We start from the raw sequence: 21,775 nt of genomic DNA, 5'->3' as shown, positions 1-21,775 counted from the left end.
TTTTTGAATGAAAACACCTAATTTTTTTTAGTGTCGTAGCAAAACGGTAAAAAGCAAAGTTTCAAGTGCTCTCCCCCAGCGGATTCGGTGGATTCTGTGGACCCCGTGGACTCTGCAGGTTGAGGGAGGTCGCTGAAGGGTGTCATCGTCAAAGCGTTCCCTCGACTGCAGCCGTCACTTTCCGGGGATTCAAGAGGAGAGAGGAGGAGGGGGAGGGGGAACCCGCTGACTTTGCTTTTGGGGTTGCACATAAATTTTAATTAAATATTTTTCGGTATGTTTCGATGTGTTTCTGTTTCTGTTTGTGTTTTTAAAGCCAGACAGTTGATGTGGCACGAAGGCTGCGTGGATGAGTGGTGCGTCGTCGCACCCGTATCTGTGCACCACTTGAGCCGCTGAAGCGCTGTGCACCACCTGACTGCCACGAGCAGACCCAAACCAAAAACCAGAAGCAGAAGCAGAAAAAAATAAGTAGAAAAAGAGGCTGGAGGTCTATAAATTTCAATGTCGCACCACTCAAACCAGACGCGATGCGTGCCAGCAGACAACTTTGACTTCGCCAGCGAGTCAAGGGTGGCAGGAGATCAGGAGTGCACCGGAGCAGGAACCATCCGCATCCACATCCCCAATCGCAATACCAAACCAACCGCTGGCCAAGTGACAACGACCACCCCTTTGGGCCACATAAATTGTTTGGCCAAATGTAATGAAAATCACAAAAAATTCGAGATCCCAACAAAAAAAAAGAGCCCAATTGATTGCGGAAACGAAGTGGAAATACTCTAAAGGTCACAGGTTCACTTCAAAAAAATTTACGATTTATTTTAAATGAAATAAAATTATTATGAAATGTACACATTGACTTTTAGCAAACCAATCTGTAAAACACTTCATTTTAATATTTATGTATTTCTAAATTTGAAAAAAAAAAACAAGAGAGAACGCTATTAAATACCAATTACTCAGCTGAACGAAAGTGGTGCCATCTATCGCAACTGGCTCATAACTATTTAATGCATGGTCCGATTTTTTTACGTTCAAAAATTTAGAAAAACACGGAATTTCTTAAGCTGAAAACAAAGTTAAATTTATTTGATAGCCTTTCGAAAGGGTATCGTAAGCGTAAAACAAATAAATTCATTTGTGGCCGCTGACCAAGGCCGGTTGAGTTTTAAATACTACACATGTTGCCAAAACGTACCGGCCAGCCATCTACCCATTCACTCTCTTTCTTTTTTTTTTGCTGCCCAGTGCAAAGCGAAGCCAACTTCCTGTTTCCGGTCCGTAGTCGCAGTCCCACAGTCCTACGTAGTCCTGTAGTCCCATTTGTATGGTCCTGTAGTTGGTATTTGTATACGTATTCGGGGCTCCTTTCGTTGCCACCACAGTTGAGCGAACATTGGAAATTGTTCTGCTCACGGGAGCAGAAGTTGAGCGGGTGGCACTTTATCGAGTGGGTGAGTGGTTCAGTGGGTGGCTCCTTCGGTGGTGCAGTGGGCGGTTCGGTGGTTGTACCGAAGTACCGGGCCCCGTCCCTGTTTGTAGTTTTGTGAACTTTGCAGAAATGCAGTGACCGGAAAGTTGTAATATCCAATCGCCACTTTATTTGCGAATATTTCCAGCCATCCCCATTTATCCCTGGGGCCGCAGTTGCTTGCTGGCCTTTGTTTAAATGGACATTACGTGGCGGCGGCCAAATGAATTGCCCATTGCCGAGTGGCCATAATTGAGACCCAATGGCCAATGGCCATTCCCCAGATCGGAAATTACAGTACAGTCGCTCCAGTTAGCCGCTAACCTCAAAATGCAATCAAACTTTGGCAGTTTTGCGGAAAGCGGACTGCGGACTGCGGACTGCGGACTACGGACTGCAATGAGCAGATTGTGGGTTAGGTCAGCCATCATCCTGGGCCACTGGCCATTATCTAATCCGAACTCTTCTTCTCTTTTTGCCCGGGTTCTTTTATGGTTATTTCATCAATTTAGGTGGCATGTGGTCAACTACATTTGATTTGTATTCGCCGTGATGGTCATTTTTAAATGGGTTTTCGGTGAAATTGGATAGCCAGTTAGTCATAGTTATTCAGTTAAAAAAAAATAAATAAAAAACAAATGGATATGAAAAATTGGCTCCTCAGTTCCTTAAAAATTCATTTTAGGTTAGGCATTTTTCGTGTCAATATAAATTTTAACCAGATTTTATTATTATAATTATTTTATATTTGTTTTAAAATAAACTTTACATAAACTACCTTCTGTTCCACACACTCATTAGCCTCAGCCCACTTTTAACATTAGGATAACCTTAATCTAACCGGAACTTCAACAATTTTGGAATATTTTCACTTTCACGGTAGAAGATTGTAACTGCCCGAGGAAACCGCAAGCCATGGTCCCAAGAAACAACCCAATGAAATTGGATTTCCTCAGGGCTTGCGGCTCCTGGGAAACCCTTTTCTGTGGAGTCACAAAGACACTACACGGTGACTAATCTGGCATTTGATGGGACAGTTGGCAGGTTCCACTATGTCACCACCATTGAGAGAACCCGCACAACCACAACCACAGAAAACTACCCAAGATGTGGCCATAATATCCCTTTTCCACTCCACTCCTCCACTGTTGGCATTCCTGGGCATATGGGTCCAATTACGCAGCATTTCCGGCGCTTCCTTGGGGTTCCCCCGCCTTATAAGGGACATACATACATGCAGCGCATCAACAAACACTTCACGCCTGACATTTGACAAGACGTTGTGTGTGTTCCTTGGGTGCTTTTTCCTGCATGACGTCTACAAAATAAAATAAGCGAGGGGGCTGGAGAGAAAAGAAATCCAAATGCGAAAAAATGGCAATAATATTTTTATGGGCATAAATAATACAACAGCCAGAGGGGATGGATGTTCCTTGGCTTTAGAGAGGGGAAAACTGTTTTTCACGCCATTTTTCTGGAGAAGAAGAAAAGGCGGTGTGGGGTAACTTTGGGCTTGGCCTAACCGCACGCATTTAATGTCGGCAAAGTCGATTAAGCTTTGTCCGCTGCCAAAGGCAGCTGCTAACTGGAAAGGGGACACTGCCAAGGATACCAAGGACATCCCCTTGCCCCCTCCCCCTTTCAGGATTACCCCACCGAGCAGTTAATGGCTTGTCTATGACTCAGCCACAGCTGCGGGGAATCAGTCGGGAATCGGGAACCCGACCCACTCCTCTCTCAGTCTCATCCATGTCATTGTTATTAGTCCGGCGAGCAAAAAACAATTTCCACAAAAATTCCATTGCCAAAAAAGCATGGCAATGAGCTAGATTTATCCGAGAGAACGGACAGAAAAGAAACAGCCTTGGAGCCCCAAATTTATGGCAGGCAAATTGAAAAGATTGCTTAGCGAAATTGAAAAGAAATATTTAATTTTTAATGCCTTTGGCTTGAAATCTCTAAATGCTAGAAAAACGCTTCAAAGGCACTTTTAAGTTAAATACATACCTACAACATTTTGTAGGATCAAAAGTGTGGCTTGTAAAGTTTTTAAGTATTACAGACGATTTATTATTTTAAATCCTTTAATTTATTTAAAAAAAATCAAATTTTTTTAAGAAGACCTACAAAAATGGGAATAACTAATAGATCAAATTTACCTTGTAATTTTCTCCTTGTAGCCAAACATAAACGCCCACCGCCCAACCACATATTCAAATATTATTTCGACAGATTAAATTTCGATGAGGCTAGACTCCCAAACTTTAAGTGGATAACTTGTAGGTTTGCACAGGCTCGGCTCCCTTTCGTAATTGTTGCTAGGCAAACAGGTTCCGTTTCGCCTGCTTTCGAGATGTCTCAAAATGTTTCATTCCGAAAAATATTCGAGGAATTTAATTTATGAATCTCCACCCGAGGGTTAAGAAGAGCACGAGGCCCTGGCAGCGGGGTTAAAACATCAAAAAAACGGAGCTTGGCATAATGCTGAGCAAATACGGAATTTCTGTGGATAAGCACCACCCACAGCACAGCCTCACAATCGACCAACCACCCAACCACCCATTGGCCCCGCAAGATAAACAAATAATTGACGATGATGTGAGGTTGATGCTTTTCGGCGAGTGGAAAAGTCGCTGACAGGTGGCAGCCATACACCCAGCCACCCATTTTTGGATCCCCCACTCTTCCAATCCTCCATCCTTAATCCCTTATCCCTCAAGTAAATGTTTTCATTTCGCTGTCGAGACTAACGGCAATTTGTCTGCTCTCATAAGTGCCTGTCTGTGCCGAGCTGCACCGAGGGAAATAATTGCTTAGACGCGAAAGGAATATTATTAATTTCAATATATGTAGTTTGCGAAAAATTGACAATAAAAAATCAAAAATTTAACTCTATAATCTTAATATTATAAATCACTTACAAAGGTGTCTAAAAGTATGCAGTGAAAAATAGTATGCCTTTTTGTTAAAAATTTTCAAACTTAGCATATATTGTTGCTTACTTTTAGACACCATTATAAAAGTTTACAAAACAACAGTGATTTCGCAACTTTTCATTCAAATGTTATGCCTTTTTCCTCTCTGTGTGCCTGTGCGTGAGTGTGTTTAAGGATATACAGCTCATTAAATACAAATCAGCTTAGGCAGCAGCCGCAAATGGCGCACATTTTTGTACGAACCACTAAAGAAACCGAGAATGTGCCCCCACTGCAATTAAACAGACACCACCCATTGGCTACCCAAAAACGGAAAGGAAAGGACAAGTGTAATCCCCCACGCTCCCCCCAAAATAAAAATAAAAAAACCCTCGAGGAAATTTCACTTAAGCCGCAGGTAAGACATGGAACATGGAACATGGAATTCGCTTATCACACAGACGCCATTGGACAACTCAATTTGCCAGCGCGGCGGCGGCCAAAGTCAATTTAAAAAGCAAATATAAACGGCAAAACCCCATCCAGTTTTTGGGTTTTGTGAGGATGGTTGACGGGTCTTTCGGTGGGTGTGCACTTAAGCCAAAGGACATAAACAGCAACAAGAGCAGTCGCAGCCGGCAACATCATCGTGGTCGTCAACGTCCAGACACTAATTAGTAATCCTTGACACGAGTTCCTTTGTCATTAAATATGCTACATGCGCACCACCCAACAACCCAACAACCCACATCAAACCACTCAGATGTTGTTGTAATTATTTGTCCACAGGTATTATGGTTTTTGGAATGGAATAACTTTGCCGGATACGGGTATCAGGTTATGCCAAAAGGGATCCAGGCCACCTAATCCCTCCAACCATTCCCCCATAAAACCCAGCCCCATTCCAACCGACTTATCCCCTCTTATGACTCTATCTATTCCACTTTCCGGCAGACATCCATGAGTCATAACATCAACGAAAAATCTATCTTAACTACGCACCAACACAGCGGCCAAAAAAGAACACACACACACACACGTGCAAATTATGAGTAATAAAGTTGTGCACTGGGAGAAAAATATTTTAAAAACTAATGTAAACAGCGGTTTGAGTAGCATGGTCACACTTGATCTAGTTTTTGCTAAACTGCATGGTCACACTTAGCTATTTCGATCGATTATCTAATAAGTAATACAAATAGACACAAATTTTTCTTTTTCTAATCTTTTCTTCTTTTTAATTATTTAGTAAAAATATTAAATAAATGTTTCTTTTTATATTACACATGAATCAAGAAAAACCTTTGTAATATTTTTTTTCAGTGTATTTTGAGTGGTGTACAAGATCAATAACCGAAAGAGGCTACGGCAACATCTAAAACTGATTGCCAGCTGAGCCAAAGGCAAGAAATACCATTTCCATAATCTGACAATTTGTAATTCATAGTAAATATGAAAATTTGATGCGAATTCGCTGCGATTTCTTCCAATCTCTAGCGCTTTCTCTATCTCACACTCGCACCCACATGTGGCCACTTCCAAGGGGCCGGCAAAAGCAAAAGCCAGGGGCATAAATCAGATTTATATTTTTCTTCATTCACGTTGCACACTTTACGGCTGCAGCAGCCAGTGGCACAGTGGGGCAAAAACAAGCTAAGGATTATTGAAATATAAATAGTTTTCCATACTTATAAGTATTTGGGTACCCAAAAATATCGCCAACAAAAGTTTTTAAAACGTACATCAAGTTCATATACTTATTTAGGGAATAAGGGCCGGTTTCTCGAGTCCCTGTCAAAGTCCCTGATAGCTATCTGTTCGAAAAACTTAAATACCAGATAAACTGTTCGTAAAAGCAAATCCGCTTTCTCGACTGCTTTAATTTATCTGAACGAGAAACAATTACAGAGTGCTGTTAACGCACAGAATTGTGCTGTGAAGCGCAAAAAATGGCATGCTTCGATTATTTCATCAGCTGTTTGGGTATAATTTAAAGGAAAAGTCAGCTGTGATTTCGTTTCTTCTTCATAGTTGGCTTTGGGAAATCAGCTGTCATTCTATCGAGTCGAAAACGCTTAACAGAGACTCCGAGTCCCTGTCAAAGTTAGCTCTCACATTTATGCTCGAGAAAGCCAAAATGCCTTAGCAGGGACTTTATCTGTTCGAGAAATGTTAGCCGGCACTCGAGAAACCGGCCCTAAATCCATCTAACTTGGTTGAACAATAAACGAAAATTGGGTATTCAAAAAGTATGCAGCAAGAAATTTGTTTTGAAATCCCGCAACCAAGACCTGAATCCGCCAATGATAAAATTTAATTTGCCTTTATCTTAAAATATAAAAATAAAATGGTTCAATAACAATATTTTAGTTTCCTTCCAGGAGTTTCCTTTTTATACTGCTTTATTTAATTTTAGCCAATCAAATTTTCCTAGCATACCAATGTGCAAGGAAGGCATCTCTCTGATTCGATTCCTGAAGTCCTTTTGCCATCTGAGCCTTCTTCATCTTCTACTTTTTCTTCTCCTCCTCCTCCTTCTTCTTATTGCCGCTTTGCCTTTGGCTTATTGAAATGCCGTCGATGTCGCTGTTGTCGCCTGTCGGTGCAACGGAAATGTAACCGCAAAAATTCAAAGCGGCAGACGCAATTTGTTGCGCACATGTGACGACGACGCATTTGTCTGTGTGTATGGGTGTGTGAGCTTTGGGTGTGAGTATCTGTGTGTGCCTGTGCCGGTGTAACGGTAGATATAAGGGCACCGGTGACGATGACGCATTATGTGCCCCATGTGGAAACTCTGGGGACGCCGACGAAAAAAATATTCTACCTAAACTCCATAATACTTATTTTTGTCTGATATTTGGAGTTAAATATTAATGTAAACAAACTACAACTAACAAATATCCAATTAAGAAACTGGAAAAAAAGAAAAGTATCTTCTAATCGATAAACTCATCTGATGGATTAGAAAATTGAAATAATTTTGGAATAATTATTGAGAAATCTGTTTTTTTTCGGTGTACCAGCCATTGACCGTCTCTCATATCTCTCCGCCCCCTCGCTTTGGGTCCCCTTTCACCACCCACCCCCATCCCACTTTTTTCATTCCCCTTTTGTGCATATTTTATGAAACATAACACTGGCCGGTAAAATCGAATGAGAGGCGGAAATGTAGCAAACTAGATTTTTTGGCACGTTTACAAGTGTGAATTATGCGGGAAGAAAGGGAATAAAGGGAGCAAAAGGGAAGGGAAAGTGGGAGAAAGTGAAGGAGGAGGAAGAAGCAGCAAAGCGGAGAATGCAAATTAGCATAATTCGCAATTTGAACACGATGGCGCCAGCCAGTGGTCACTCACCGCAGCGCCATCTGTTGGCCAAATGCCGGTGGTCTCTCGTTATTGAAACGTATTCCGTATTTCGTGTATCTGGTATTTGGCTGTCCTACGTGACAAATCAACGAAAATTGCCACTGAGGAGTGAGATTCGAGGGGGTTTTAGGGGGGTGACCGCAACACGGCTGGCCAAAACAAAAAAAACATACAGCTAAGCGCACTTTACATAACTAATAGCTGCAGATGTGCTGCAGTCGGTATTATCGACCCATAGATACCCCTAAAAGATAGACAATCAGCGCATTCCTTATTACTGTCTCCGAAACTGATGATCTTATTAAGGTGCTATTATGGTATTCAGAGGTAATAAAAAAATCAAAACTTTGAATTTATAAAAACTTTTCTAAAAAATTTTAAAATTATTTTAAAAGTACTACAGATTTAGTATTTAATAGTACTGTACTTCTATCATAATAAAACAATAAAAAATATTGTTTTACTACAAATAGAGGAAGTTATATACAAATTACTTGGTTCTATATTATAGAGATGGTTTTTAGAAAGGCCACCCAAGATCCTTAATAGCTTTCGCATCAGAATATCTTTAGAATTAGCATTAAAACAACATATCCCAGGGTCCTCCGGTTACTGGGTATATGAACATGGGTCACATACACATTCGGCAGACAGACGTGCACATGGCATAAATAAGCAATTTGGGCAAACTGTTGCCAGCTTTTAGGCGTTGTCAGGAGCCCCCGGACTCATTACTGTCAATGGTCAACGGAAATGGCGAGTGGCGAATGGCAAATGGGAAACGGGAAATTATGAGGGTTTGGCCCGAACCTAATGGACAATCTATATTTCTATAAACCGCACAGCCCGACGACGACTTTCTCCGTGGCAAGTTGTTTACTGCCTCAGCACTTGACACATGACAAGGACAAGTGGCCAAAAAGAGCTGGAAAACAAAACAAAACAAGTTTTAGCCACAACTCACGTCTCATGGCAATGGTTGCATAAGCGACCAGAAAATCCACACCCACAATTCCACCCGAAAAAGCAACTTCACCTTATCGAAAACAGGAAAACCGGAAAACTTTTTTCATTTTGGCGTGAAAATTTGTAAACATCAGCAAATAAACGAAACTTACATGCTGAGGGGTTCCATTTATTTTTGCTTTCTTTCTATTTTTTTTTTTTTGCCCCACGAAAAAGGGGTGAATATTTAATAGAGCAAGTGGCAGGTAAACCTCTCCAACTTTTTCGGTTTTTTTCTCTGTTCTTTCATTTACCAAATGACAAATTGCGCTGGCCAGTGGCATTTCGGGGGGTTGGTACAGAAGGTGTTTGACTTAACACTTGTTGTTACACATGTTACACCACCCCCATACCATTTCCGGGCATTGTTGTTGTTATTCTACACCCCGAAATATATACATATACCCCGCATATGAAGTAAGTTTTTCGAGAGACCTTTCAACGCAATTTCCCAGAATTACACTTGGGAGGCATTAGCCAAAAGATTTTTACTTTCGGAACCATTGGGGAGCGCAGGGTGCGTAATTGAAATTGTAAAAGTAATGTTCCCTACGTATACACAATATATATGTAGTATCATCAACTGTTGAATTCACGATGAGCTCATCTATCTGAGCGCTTAGTTATTTACACCTAAGAAGGTGTAGCCACCGTTGGTAACAGATATTTTGGGGTTCATAAGTAGAGTGGATATAAAATACTTATATCATGTATCTAAAACTTCCAAACAAGCATTAAAAACATTTCTAATAAGTTAAACATGTTATTAGTAATATGAATCCTATAAATTCTCCTTTACTATTCACGTAAATATATCATCAAATTAATGTTGTTTCTAACATAACATTTCTCCCATCATTTTCATACTTTAATCAGCTTATTTAATAAGCAATTAGAAAATGTCATCACTCAGCTATCGAATGGTTACGCAACCAGCTAATCTTTAATGAAATAATTGCTTGGGCTATTGAGCTATTCAGTCATCAGTGTGTGAAACACTATGGTGATGATTCATGGTATTTGCTGGGTAATAAAACAAAGGCGTGCTCTGTTTAGTCAAAAAGTCACTTTAATTAATTAACATAAAGTCGTTCAATGTCGGATATAAGGTAATTTAACATGTGAAACTAATGAACCATTAAATCACCACACAGCTGGCCTTCTATGGTTTTTGTGGGAGGTAGGGAGTTGTTTAATTAAAAATGATTAGCCAAAAGTTGGAAATATATTGCTTTAACTTAAGGATTGTATTTGTTGAAATGTTAAGTATTTTTCCGTATTTTAATAATCTTAATTTTTTCTATATATCTCCGTAAGGAAAGGCCCAATTCTGCTTACAAATTCCGTTTGACAATCGAATCGCCTAATCAATCGATTGACTTCTGCCTTTTTTTGCTGACACCTGTCAGGGATTTTTTTCCTTTTTTTTTTAGGAGGGAATCGCAACCGAGAAGCGAACAAAGGATGAGTTGAAGCATTTTAAAATTCCGCAAGCGTTCCCGTCCCAAAACTCAAAGCCATATTTTTCTTTGCCTTTCGAATTTTCCTTTGTCATCCGGTTTATTTATATAAACACTTGGCGCGTGGACGTGTGTGAGAGAGCTTGTCAATTTTCATTTGGTTTATCGCTGGGACGCAAGTTTTCCACTCAAGCGCTGTCAGGTGGCAAATGCCACTAATGAACCCAAATGAATGGCAGACACTTACAAAGCAGTTTACAACACTACTAACTCCGGAGTGGAAAAGGGGGGTAAGAAGCTAGGGAGCAACAAAAATTGAGGGGGTGGGCGAGGTGGAAGAGCGAGGAGGAAACACCTCAAGATTGAGACCCGATAAGCTGGTTACTTAAGACCCATGACAAACGTCAACACAACACGCTCCGCTTGCATTTATCAACACTGGCTGTGTTGAGATTTGCAACAGCTGCAATCGACAAGTGCGGAAAAGCACGGCGGGCAGGCGAGGCGGGTGGAAAATCATGGGGTGGGTGCGAGTTCGAGTCCATTTGAAACTCCGAGAGTTTTGCATTTTCAAGCCGGAGGCGAGGACAGCAGCTAGACTTCCAGGACAACGACAGCCATTAATCATTAGCGCAAAAGTACGACGTCTGTCTCAAGGAAATGGCAGCGATACACACGAAAAAAAGTATCAGTTTACAAGGATAAGGATAAGGCTTAGCTTATGTAAAACAGTCTGTGGTATTAGAATAGAAGCTTTGACCAAAGGAGAATTTATTTAAGGCTAAGGACTTTAAGGACAATTGATTTCTTTATTCTTTGATTTCTATTGAAATAGTTATGAACCCTTAAACTAATGAATCGATCACTATTCTAAATCTTTTTTTCCGTGTACTTTGGTGCTGGGGAAATGGAAAATGTGAAATAGGAAGGGGAGTGGGCAAAAGTATGCCTTTGGTTGGAAGTCCCAAGTCCAAGCTTTTCTGCTAAGCGGCTTCTGACTGTTCTGTTGCTTCTTTTGTCAAGTATTTTCATCTCTTAGCCCCCATACCTCCCCCTTTCGACAACAATAGACTGGGCCTAAAATGTTCTTTATCTCGTGCCGCAGACGTCTGCATGAAAATTGCGGAAAATCACTTCATGAAACACCGACTTGTACCGCTCACTCCCTATTTTTCACATAATTTATTATTCATGTCCTTATATGCAGAAAGTTCTCGGGGAACACGTACTTTTCACTGGGATTATGTAATTTGACAGTGGCTGGCATAAGTAATGCGACAGTTGCCTTTTCTTCCTTTTCTTTCCTTTTTTTCTTTTTGGGCAATTGTTGAACATTAAATAAGCCTCAAATTGATGGCCAAGCCATTTGTTAATATTACGTCTGACCAAAAATAAAAAGGGATATCAGGAGCAAAAAAATGGGCTTCTTGCTCTTTGATTACATTTCTCTTTTCTGGGTTGCGAACTCTATTTGCGGGATTGACATCCAACATCCAACCCCCCGTCGAAAATGAAAGGAGATCCAACCCAGCAACGCCTCCGTTACGAAGAAACTTTTCCCCAATTCCCAGTTATTTTTGGAAAATTCATTTGCATATTTTTTCCGTCGGAGCTCTTTCATTAAGTTTGACGGGCGACCTCGAGGCTCATTAAAAGGCTTAAAACTTGACACCACCGCCAACGACGACGACCCTCGCTCTTCGCTCCATTCGGCCTCTGGCGAAAACTGTTCAAATAAAAAACATTTAAGCGCAATTCGCACGGAACATAGCAAAGTTCTGGAAATTAAAATACTCCAGCTAAATTGAAATGTGTATAAAAAGTTCTTAACTTTCGTTCAAAAGTTTGCTTAAAATGGAATAAAAAACTTTAGTAGCCATTTTAGTAGGCATTTTATTAAAAGCTTCCAACTGGACATTAAAAGTCTTTTTAAATTTTTAATATTCTCTCTAAATAATAATATTAATATTTCCGTAACAAAGTAGGCGCAAATAACCAAGCTTCATTTTAACAAACCAAGTTAGCTAGGAGAACGATTTCTCATTCAGACTCAATCGATTGTATCATTCTGGATCATTTAGAGAACCAAAATTTAAAGTTTAATAAAAAACATATAATGGAGGGAAAAAAGCGTGGAAAAGTACATTGTGAACCAGTCTACAAGTACCAGAAAGTAGCACGCCTTACTCGCAACGGCTACCTTAACTTTTTGAGGGAATACAAGAGGCGCTTCTGGGGAATTTCACCTCAAAATATGGTACGCTTTGGGGCTAGGCAATGGAATCAGCTGAACTTTGATGAAATGGAACGCTTTAAAACCATGGTAAATATAACAAATATCTAAATTATGAGATATATACATATATTTCATAATATCACTATGGACGGCAGTCCATGTAGTGACGAAGCGCACCAGGAGAGTGTGCGAAGGCGACTACTATTATATAGCCGCAAAATTGAAAATCTGCTGTGATAGTCCGATCGTAATGAGTAATACACCAATCGAAAGGTATTGCAATAACTTAAAGGATTGCATACCAAGACTTTAAGAAAATCAATTGGCTTGGGAGAGAGAGCGGTGAAAGTGAAAAAATGAAAATTTCGAAATTTGGAGCTGTTGGGGCCGGTGGGGATAAATGCCCCCTCGCAATGTTTTAGTTGTATTCCTTTTGAAAATACCCGTCGAATGAGGGGTCATTTGTCAAAATCCGACGCTCCGTTCAAAAGTTATAGCCAAAATAAGATTTCCTTCTTCTTCCCAAAATGAAAACTTAATTCTGTTTGTCAGTTTGTCAGTTTGTCAGTTTGTCAGTTTGTCAGTTTGTCAGTTTGTCAGTTTGTCCAAAACATGTTTCTTAAGTTTTGAAAATTTAATATGACGTTCATCCCATCGATATAAAAAACTTTTGTTCTACCACTTTTGGAAAAACTCGCTAGTTTAGCGGGAAAACAGCTATAAATAGCTAAAATTCGAAAAACCGTAACTTCTATACTACTAAAGCTACAGACTTGTGCTGCATCTTGTTTGAAAGGTATTTTTAAATGCTATAAACGCCTTCTATATGCAATTTGTGTAAATGTAATAATTAAAAAGATATGAACAAAAGACAATTTTTTAAAACTTTTTTTTTAGCTTTTTTTTATTTTTCTCAAAAACGGCTCTAACGATTTTCTTGAAAACTTTAAACTGTATAGCCCTTGAGATTCCTTAAATTTTGGTATATAACACATTACTGTAAAAAGTCACGTTTAAAAGTTATTTTTATACGAAAATAGCCACTTTTGCCAGCTCGAACAACTAAAGCTTCCTGAGTATTGAATTTTGTGTGAGGGTATCCGAACTGTATTTTAGGGTCATGGAATCAGTAAATTTGCACTTGAGAGTTCCATATAGGAATCTTTTGTTCTACGACTTTTGGAAAAAGCCGCTACTTTAGCGGGAAAAAAGCTAAAAATGGCTAAATTTCGTTAGTTTGTAAGTTCTACACTACTAAAGGTACAGACATGTGCCATACCTCGTTTAAAAGGTATTTTGAAATACTTTTTAACTTAATTTGTTTAAATACAATGGCTTACAAATTTTGATTGACCAATTTAAATTTAAATGTATATATTAGCTCCTATGAGAGCAAATGTAAACAAACAAAAACTTCTGATATCAAATAAAAACACCTCTTAACGAGGTAAAAAACTAGTGACGATCGCACCTTCAACATACAAAAGTTCTGATATCAACATTTGTGACGAAAAATTATTACACTCGTCATTAAATAGACTTTCAAATATTTTTTTATTCGGCACGCTGCAATAGAAAATGCCTGTGAAGGGAAAAAGGCTGGAATAGTCTGCTAGGGCGGGCCGAATGAGAAAAGATTAGAAAGTCTATTTAATGACGAGTGTAATAATTTTTCGTCACAAATGTTGATATCAGAACTTTTGTATGTTGAAGGTGCGATCGTCACTAGTTTTTTACCTCGTTAAGAGGTGTTTTTATTTGATTAATTATTATTAGACAGAACCTGTGACCATTATAAAGGAACCATCTCAAAAATTCGAGAGACAGTCTAATAGGGAAAGCACCGGTGAATCTAAACGGGAGAAACTATGTCAGATGCGCTCTCCATATGCTCGACAGAGGGAATCCATTAAGGAAAGGATCTCATCAAGATCGATAAAGAGTCAACTAAAGAAACGCGACTCAAATCCTTTGGGCTCTGCGATTGCCTACATTCATTTCATGCGCAAGTTTCAGAAAAAGAACCCTAATTTGGAGGCCAAGGATCTATTAAAGAAGGCAACTCGTATGTGGTGCCGTTTACAAGGACATCAGCGCCAACAATTTGAGAGCCCCCTTTGGTAGAGTTTTTTAAGTAGAAAAGTTTTTACAAAATCTAATGTCTTAAACTATTTCAGGATCATAAAAACAGGATAAAAAGCTGTACTCAATTTTAGCAATATTAAAATGTTAAAATTTTAAGTGAAAGATATAAAAATAATGAGGTCTTGTCAGCTACAAGTTTTTAGTTTCTGTAAAACATGATACATTATAATAGTGCCCGATTGGTAAAAAAACATCACTTGATTTTCATTTTTGTTATATATTAAAAATGTTGAGGTCGGTTACTCAGTATTACTCATGAGAACTGGAAAATAAAAGTACAAACGGGACTTAAAATACCTAAACTTTATGCATATCAAACTTTAATTATTTTAAAATATTTACGTAAGCTTGCCAGAATTCCTAAAAGTGTGCTACGCAGTTTACACACAAAAAAAGGTAGGTAAAGCTGGCAAAAACTAGCATTTTGAACACATACGCGTAAAAACCAAAAAACAGGACAAAAGGTGTGGCCAAATCGCAGAAAAACGCAACAACAACAGCGAAACAAACAAAAAACAGTGGGAAACAGAGGCAAAATTAATGAACACAATGGGTCAACTATAAATTACAGGCGCTCCAATTTGATGCGGCTAATATGTAAAGACAATTTAATTAAATGCGCAGGCGAGAGCAAAGTGGAGCAAAAACAACAAGGAGCCACAGAAAAAGCACAGAGAGAGAGAAAGAGACGAAGAATGATGAGAGGGGGCGCTGGGGAATATGTAGGGGCCTTCCCCCGAAACGATGAGTCATGAAGGTCATGACGAAAGCAGCGGCAAAAGTCGCTGCCAAAACGCGCCGCTTTGATTAGGCGCTGTTATTTCTCTCGTTGTTGTTGTTTTCATTTTTATAGCTGTTCTTGTTGTTGCCGTGACAGGTTGACTGCCAGACAGTTTGGCAGCACACTCTCCCGCTCTCACTCTCTCCCACTTGGAGCAAAGAGAGAGAGCCAAGTACCGCTAGCAGATGAAAAATCAATTTCGCAATGTTACGACGTTGACTTGCGCACATGTTTGTTTGTGTTTGTGTTGCCTTCTTATTATTATTAATTTTTGTTTTGCGCCTTTAACCATCAACTCAAATTACGCCAATCAATTAACTTTAATTAAACACCTTTGGTGGAAACGAGAGCACCTAAATTCCCGGAAAAGAAAATCACTCACCTCTTTAGCACACTTTCCTCGTTTTCACTGATATGTGTGTGTGTGTGTTTGTGTTTTTGACTTTACACTGAGAGTTTTGCTCACTCACAACAACAAAATATTTAGAAAAAATGTGAACAAGAATTTTTGCAGTTTTCAAGCTAATTTTTAAGTCACTCCTCGCGATTTGAGTCTTGATTTGTTATACGTATTTCCTTTTTTCCTGCAATTGTTCTTTCAAGGGATTCACTTCTATTAACTGTATTTCTGTTCGTTTTTATATGTTTTTGGGCCGTCGGCGGCTACGTGACAGCGACGCCCGCGTTTTTGCGTGCAGTTGCGTGCGTTGCAAAGTCTGATGCTGAACTAACGGCACTTCCACCGACAGCCGCCAAGTCGCCTCGCCGCTCTCTGTCGCTCTCTCCCTGCCTTTCTCCCGCCACCCCACTTTCTGTTGGTGGAAAAACAACCCCCGCTGGTGAGAGCGAAAGAGCGCCGCAGAGAAAGCAAAACAAGTAAGCTTTTACCGGGTGTACAAACTTTGAAATACCCGGTACTCGCCTATAACACCTTAGTGAATACCAAAGGGGCAAAACCGACCTCAAGGTAAACTAAAAGTAGGCTTTGAAACTTAATAAGAATGGAATTTTTTAGTTTAAAACATACTTTTTGTTTACATAAGTAGATATTTTATCTACTATTTTTTTATTTCTTAAAGCAATCAAATGAAAATGTCATACCAACAAAATAGCTGTGATTTTATGTCACCTAATTACAATTTAAAATAATATTTGAAAATGATATTAATCAAATTATGACTGATATAATGAAGTTGAGAAATCAATGAAAAAGAAAGCCAATAATAAAAGCTATCAAAATTAGAAATAAGATATAAATAAAATATATAGCAAGGACTCAATTCAATACCGATACAACCCGGGAAATATAACATACCCCTGTAAACTACGGGTGCCGGGTATAACAACAAGCATACGGATCCGGATACGGCACGTGCGGCGGCACCCACAACAGAGCGAAAGAATGGGCAGATGAGAAAGGACGAGGAAACGAGGATTCCGGAGAAGGACCGAGAGCACAACAACAGAGATGCGCGCTGCCACCCTGCATTGCCGGTTGCCAGAGTCTGCGCACAGTGGCAACGCTGCGAAGGCAGCGCAAATGATTCATACAGTGCGGTCGAAAATTACGTTTCCTCCTGAAAATGTGTTATCCTTTTAAATGTGTAATTATATCGATATGTACTAATAATTTACAAAATTATGTAGATCACTTTTTTATCATAAATACGAAATTCGAAAAATTATTTTAAGTATGTTTCAACTGAGCTATATGTATTAAAAACCGGCTGACGACTAACTTTTCTCGGCTACTGTGCTCAGAGAGAGAGAGCCCTCGAGAGACCGCAGCGAACGAAGATAGCCGAACTTTGCCGAACGAAGCCGAAGGATTGCATGGGCGACTGGCATAGCATACTATTGAGCGCAGCGCGGCAACTCTGGATGTGGCACTTGTGTAATATTGGCAATTAACTAACTGAAAATGGGGTTGATTCCTGAATGCCAGCTGGGCCAAAGATAGAGGAGGGAGTGGCGGAGGGTGGATGCCTTGGATGGATGCTTGAAATCAGTTGAAATCTGATTATGCATCAGCTTTATTGCCTAATGACTTGCATCAAACTTAAAAGCAATTTGTTGGGAAAACGTATTTTTATCCATGAAGCCGATATTTTTAATTAATTTAACTGGAATGGCTTCCTGTTTGTAACATTACATTTTTTGCATAATATTTTAGAAATCTGACTTAGTTGTAATATAAAATATAATTTATTTCAGTTTTCATATTAACCTACCTACATTTTTAACTAAGGTCGTCAAATTACTTTGATAGTCAACATTACATTTTTTGCATAATATTTTAGAAATCTGACTTAGGTGTAATATAAAACATAATTTATTTCAGTTTTCATATTAACCTACCTACATTTTTAACTAAGCTCGTCAAATTACTTTGATAGTCAAAGTGATTTGTTGAAGATTTAATAATAACAATTAATCCCAATTTGTCATTTAAAAATATATGTGAATTGCATTATCAAATATTCTAATTAAATTAAAATAGTTATATACTTTTAAAAAATGTATGTTATTTTTGTTTGTTACGGAAATAATTGTGATCCAAGTTAGTTAGTTCCTTACTAAAACGTATTGTATAGAGATAATATTATTGCTCTAAACAATGCTTAATTAAGACTTTTTTTTTCTAAAAATAAACTGGTACCCCAAAAAGCGAGTCCAGTAATTCATCAGGAGCCCCGACATTCCCCCCACCACCTTTGACCCCGTCAGCAATTAGCAGACGCCTGGAAACGAATTTTCCGCACCAGGTGGACGTCTCCGCCCAGTGATCCCTCAACTTGCACCGTGTACCATGTTTTCCCCTATTTTTTTCGGACTGACAGACGTACGTTTCAATTATTTGGTGGACCTCTCACGCGAGATGCTCCAAATTCGCATGCCACAACAACTGACCGTGGTCCAATAAATCATTTGATTTGTACACTTGCCCGCGGCCAGGGGCGGGGTGGAATGAAAATGGAGGGGGGGGCGACCAGGAGACTTGAACTCGGGGCACGTGGTGTGCGTGCCTTCCGGTGCTAAATCAAGGCGAGCGCTTTCGAATTGTCTTACCTTACCTTTCGGTGGAAGTCCGTGGACCCAGCAACGCAGCAATCCACCACCCACCCACATATAGCCCCGTTTCAAATGGGGAAACAACTGTAGTTAATATTTATGGCGATTTAATCTTCTCACTTGAGCGCTGCTCAGTTAAGTTTGATAGAGACGAGAGCCCAAGGGGGTCATCCCATCCGAATGACCCTTTTTTCTCTGTTTACTGGTGTAGTGATCCTTGGGAGCAGCTTTTCCAGCTCACAGTTTGTTTTGCGTGTCCATTTAATTTCCGCCTGGAATTGCTTAATCAAACCCACCCCACCCCCTTGAAGAGCCCCGCCCCTGTCATCCAGGCATCGCATCTCCCCTTTTTTCCAACGCACTCTGTACAAATCGCTTGAGTTTCATATGGACAAACGCCAAAGTTGGCTTAATGAGTAGTTTAGCTCATGTTCCCACAGCTAGTCATGGGCGGGGAAGTCAGCTTTGGGAGGGGGGTTGACTATATGAAAAGGTGCTGGGGGGTGGTGGTTCGTATGTATGTGTGTGTGTGTGTGGGTTAAACAAACAGCAATGTGCATTAGCAACAAATTGTTATTGTTGCCAGGCTAAAGGCGATAAGCAAAAAGTTAAAGTTCCTTTTGAAGGAGGGATACAAGACAAACAGGAAGGGCAGGAACCAAGTAGATAAAGATACTCAAGAAAATAATACATTTTTATATTTAAATCTTTAAGTATATATGAAATTTGAGTAATATATTTTTTTTAGGGGGTAAGGTTTTTTAAAAAAATTATAATATATGAATTACATAGAGTAGGCAGCAGTACTGTAAGTTCTCCCCCCATGAGTTCACTTTATCTAGCTGATCACATAATCCGCCGACTTTCAACTCCATCCCCATTTAACGTATCCAGTGAAGTAGCAAATCGATGTGAAATGGAAATCGGGACTTCAAGCTCTAATTTAAATTAATGACACACAACAATTGGACACGCCCCGTATGAGGGGTATTACAGCCCTTATTTCTTTTAAATTTTCAATTAAACAAATAGCTGAATTTGACATTTTTTGCAGCGCAAAGAAAAGGAAAAGTTCAAAGGAAAAATCATAAACGGAAATAACAAGTCGATGAGGACGAAAAGAAGAGGAAAAACGCGATAAGAGCGATGACAGGCCATTCTTATACCCAACCCCCCTTTTTCCCGTCACTGAAGTTCTTATCGCACTGGCATCGAGAATCCTGCCGGGAACGTTGGGAGTACTGAAACAGGCTCTTGGCCTAGGCAAATGTTTACTTTTACCCCGCACTTCTCTTCTTCACTTCCTTTAAGGCGATTACTTGAATTTCCCAGAAAATGAAAACTGAAAAAAATGAACGCATTGCAGTGCAGTTTCATTCATGATTAAATTAGCCACAGACGAGTGAGCTCTAAGGGGATAAAGCTAACCTAAATCGGCTAAAGGTACTGCGAAAAATAATTCTACCAAACATTTATACAAGCTTTAAAATGTTTTGAGCTCATTATAATGATTGAGATTAAAAAATTATTATTTATTCTTTAAAATGTTTTATAACTAACTGAACTCCCATTGCTCAAGCAATACCCATAAATATCGCTTACAGAAAACTGAAAACTACTAGTTATATCAAGCATAGGCGAAATTGGCCAATCCCTTCCATCATCATCAAAGATAACCAGCTTGCTTTAAAGCCCCAGATTAAGTCCAGCCAAGAATCCGACAAAGCACTGACCAAGTGCTGCGAAAAACGAGTACTAGCATCGAGTACCTGGGTACAGTCACCTGTCAGTCGTCAGTGTCAGATGCATTGTAAATTACAAGTTCATTTGCGACTGGCATTACATCCGCTTAAGCGCTTAAGCCAGACCTTCTTACACGAAAACTTTGCCAAGCTGCATAAATTATGAGCTATCGAGAGAAACAGAGGTAGAAACAGAAGCAAAATGTTAGAAGGAAAGACGAAGAGAGTGAGAGAGGGGGGGAAGGGGAGGATGGACTGTGGACAAGGTACAGTCACCGCTAATGGAACATAATGAGAAGCCATTAGCGAGTGTCGCGGCTAACTGTGCATTTTGCACTTTTCGTCGCCAGCGAAGCGTTCAATTGGTGTGTATGTACTTGGCTTCCAGTGTGGCTGCACTTCGTTTTAGATGTGGCTGTTCATTACCGTTAGTGTGGCTGCACCTTATCAACATACTGGGCACACTGGCATGTTAAAATTAACTAACACGAACCAACTAATGAATGATCTGCGCGCCTCAAGCATCATTAACATCGCAGCTTCACTTTTCACGCTTTTATTTGATTAGTTCATCATTTATTATTATTAATTAATGGAGTTTTGCAGCGCTGGCGGTTTATTATTAACCATTATTAAACACCCCGAACAATAACAAATTCGACGCGATTATCATCATAATTGCGGATATGGTCAGAATTCAATTTGTTGTATGTTCTGTGCTGGGAAATCCTAACAAACATAATAAGCCCCACGAAAACCAGTTCCATACGTATTCGTATTTTTATTTCAGCTTTTGGGTTCAACTGCAATTTACTATCGACTTAAGATGATGCTGCAAAAGTATTTTTAACCATTAATCCCAGTTGAATGGGTTTATTGTTAGTGGGTGAAAATGTGATGCGAATAAATGAGGAAAGTAAATCATAACTGACTCAGCTGAAAGTTGCTTAAGATGAATGGTTGGCCTTGAACTTATCAACCCATTTATGTAGGATCCCCCATCGTTTTCACACCCATTTATTAGCTTCAGTGATGTTAAAGTAAAGCATAAAGCATAACATAATACATATATAATAAAGATAGTTAACTATTTTTCTTTAACTATAAGGAATGAAAAGAAACCTAATTAAGTTCCACGGAAATTCGACATGGATCTTCAACCCTGAACTCTTGAACCTTCTAATACCTCCAGCTGTTTCGACACCTATTAATTGTCATAAAACTTATACACAAATCCATTGAGGAATTTTGCCAAACTTTGCTACCGTTTTCAGGCCATACAACATCATCAGATCTTAATCGTCTCAGCTCTTCCCCATCATCATCGGTTCATCAACATCCACTGATCCCAATCAACATCATCATCATCATCACCATCATCAGAGTCGACTTTGATGCCCCCTCGAGTTGTTTTGTTAGAATTGAGCGGCGACTTTTGTTGTAATGGCCCTCGAGTGAGGGCATTTTTGGGTAGCCCCAACCACTCGAGAGCCAGCGAATCGCGAACCGGAACTCCGCAAAAGTGTTTTTCTCTTTGCATTTATCGTTTCTTTTTTACGATTCTACCTTTAATAGCA

The 21,775-nt window shown here is 39.5% G+C and overlaps 2 protein-coding genes across 2 annotated transcripts in view; one reads left to right on the top strand and one right to left on the bottom strand.

Moving 5' to 3' along the window:
- hwt (heavyweight) overlaps positions 1–21,775 on the bottom strand; it is a 61,960-nt gene that overhangs the window by 22,433 nt on the left and 17,752 nt on the right. The window lies entirely within an intron of this gene.
- On the top strand, positions 12,256–14,808 carry Prtl99C (Protamine-like 99C). Its single transcript, XM_070219277.1, has 3 exons — positions 12,256–12,545; positions 14,235–14,578; positions 14,636–14,808. Exons 1-3 carry the CDS (start codon positions 12,339–12,341, stop codon positions 14,652–14,654), a joined length of 570 nt encoding a protein of 189 aa, XP_070075378.1. The 5' UTR covers positions 12,256–12,338; the 3' UTR covers positions 14,655–14,808.

The sequence above is a fragment of the Drosophila takahashii genome, chromosome X, assembly GCF_030179915.1.
Source record: "Drosophila takahashii strain IR98-3 E-12201 chromosome X, DtakHiC1v2, whole genome shotgun sequence".
Lineage (NCBI taxonomy): Eukaryota > Metazoa > Arthropoda > Insecta > Diptera > Drosophilidae > Drosophila > Drosophila takahashii.
This window is presented reverse-complemented; position numbering and strand designations above follow the sequence as displayed.

Excerpts from the sequence above, each read along its gene's own strand:
- Prtl99C (XM_070219277.1), top strand. The coding sequence starts at position 12,339 with ATGGAGGGAAAAAAGCGTGGAAAAGTACATTGTGAACCAGTCTACAAG. Across the intron at positions 12,546-14,234 it reads TGGAACGCTTTAAAACCATG|ACAGAACCTGTGACCATTAT; the intron begins GTAAATATAACA and ends AATTATTATTAG.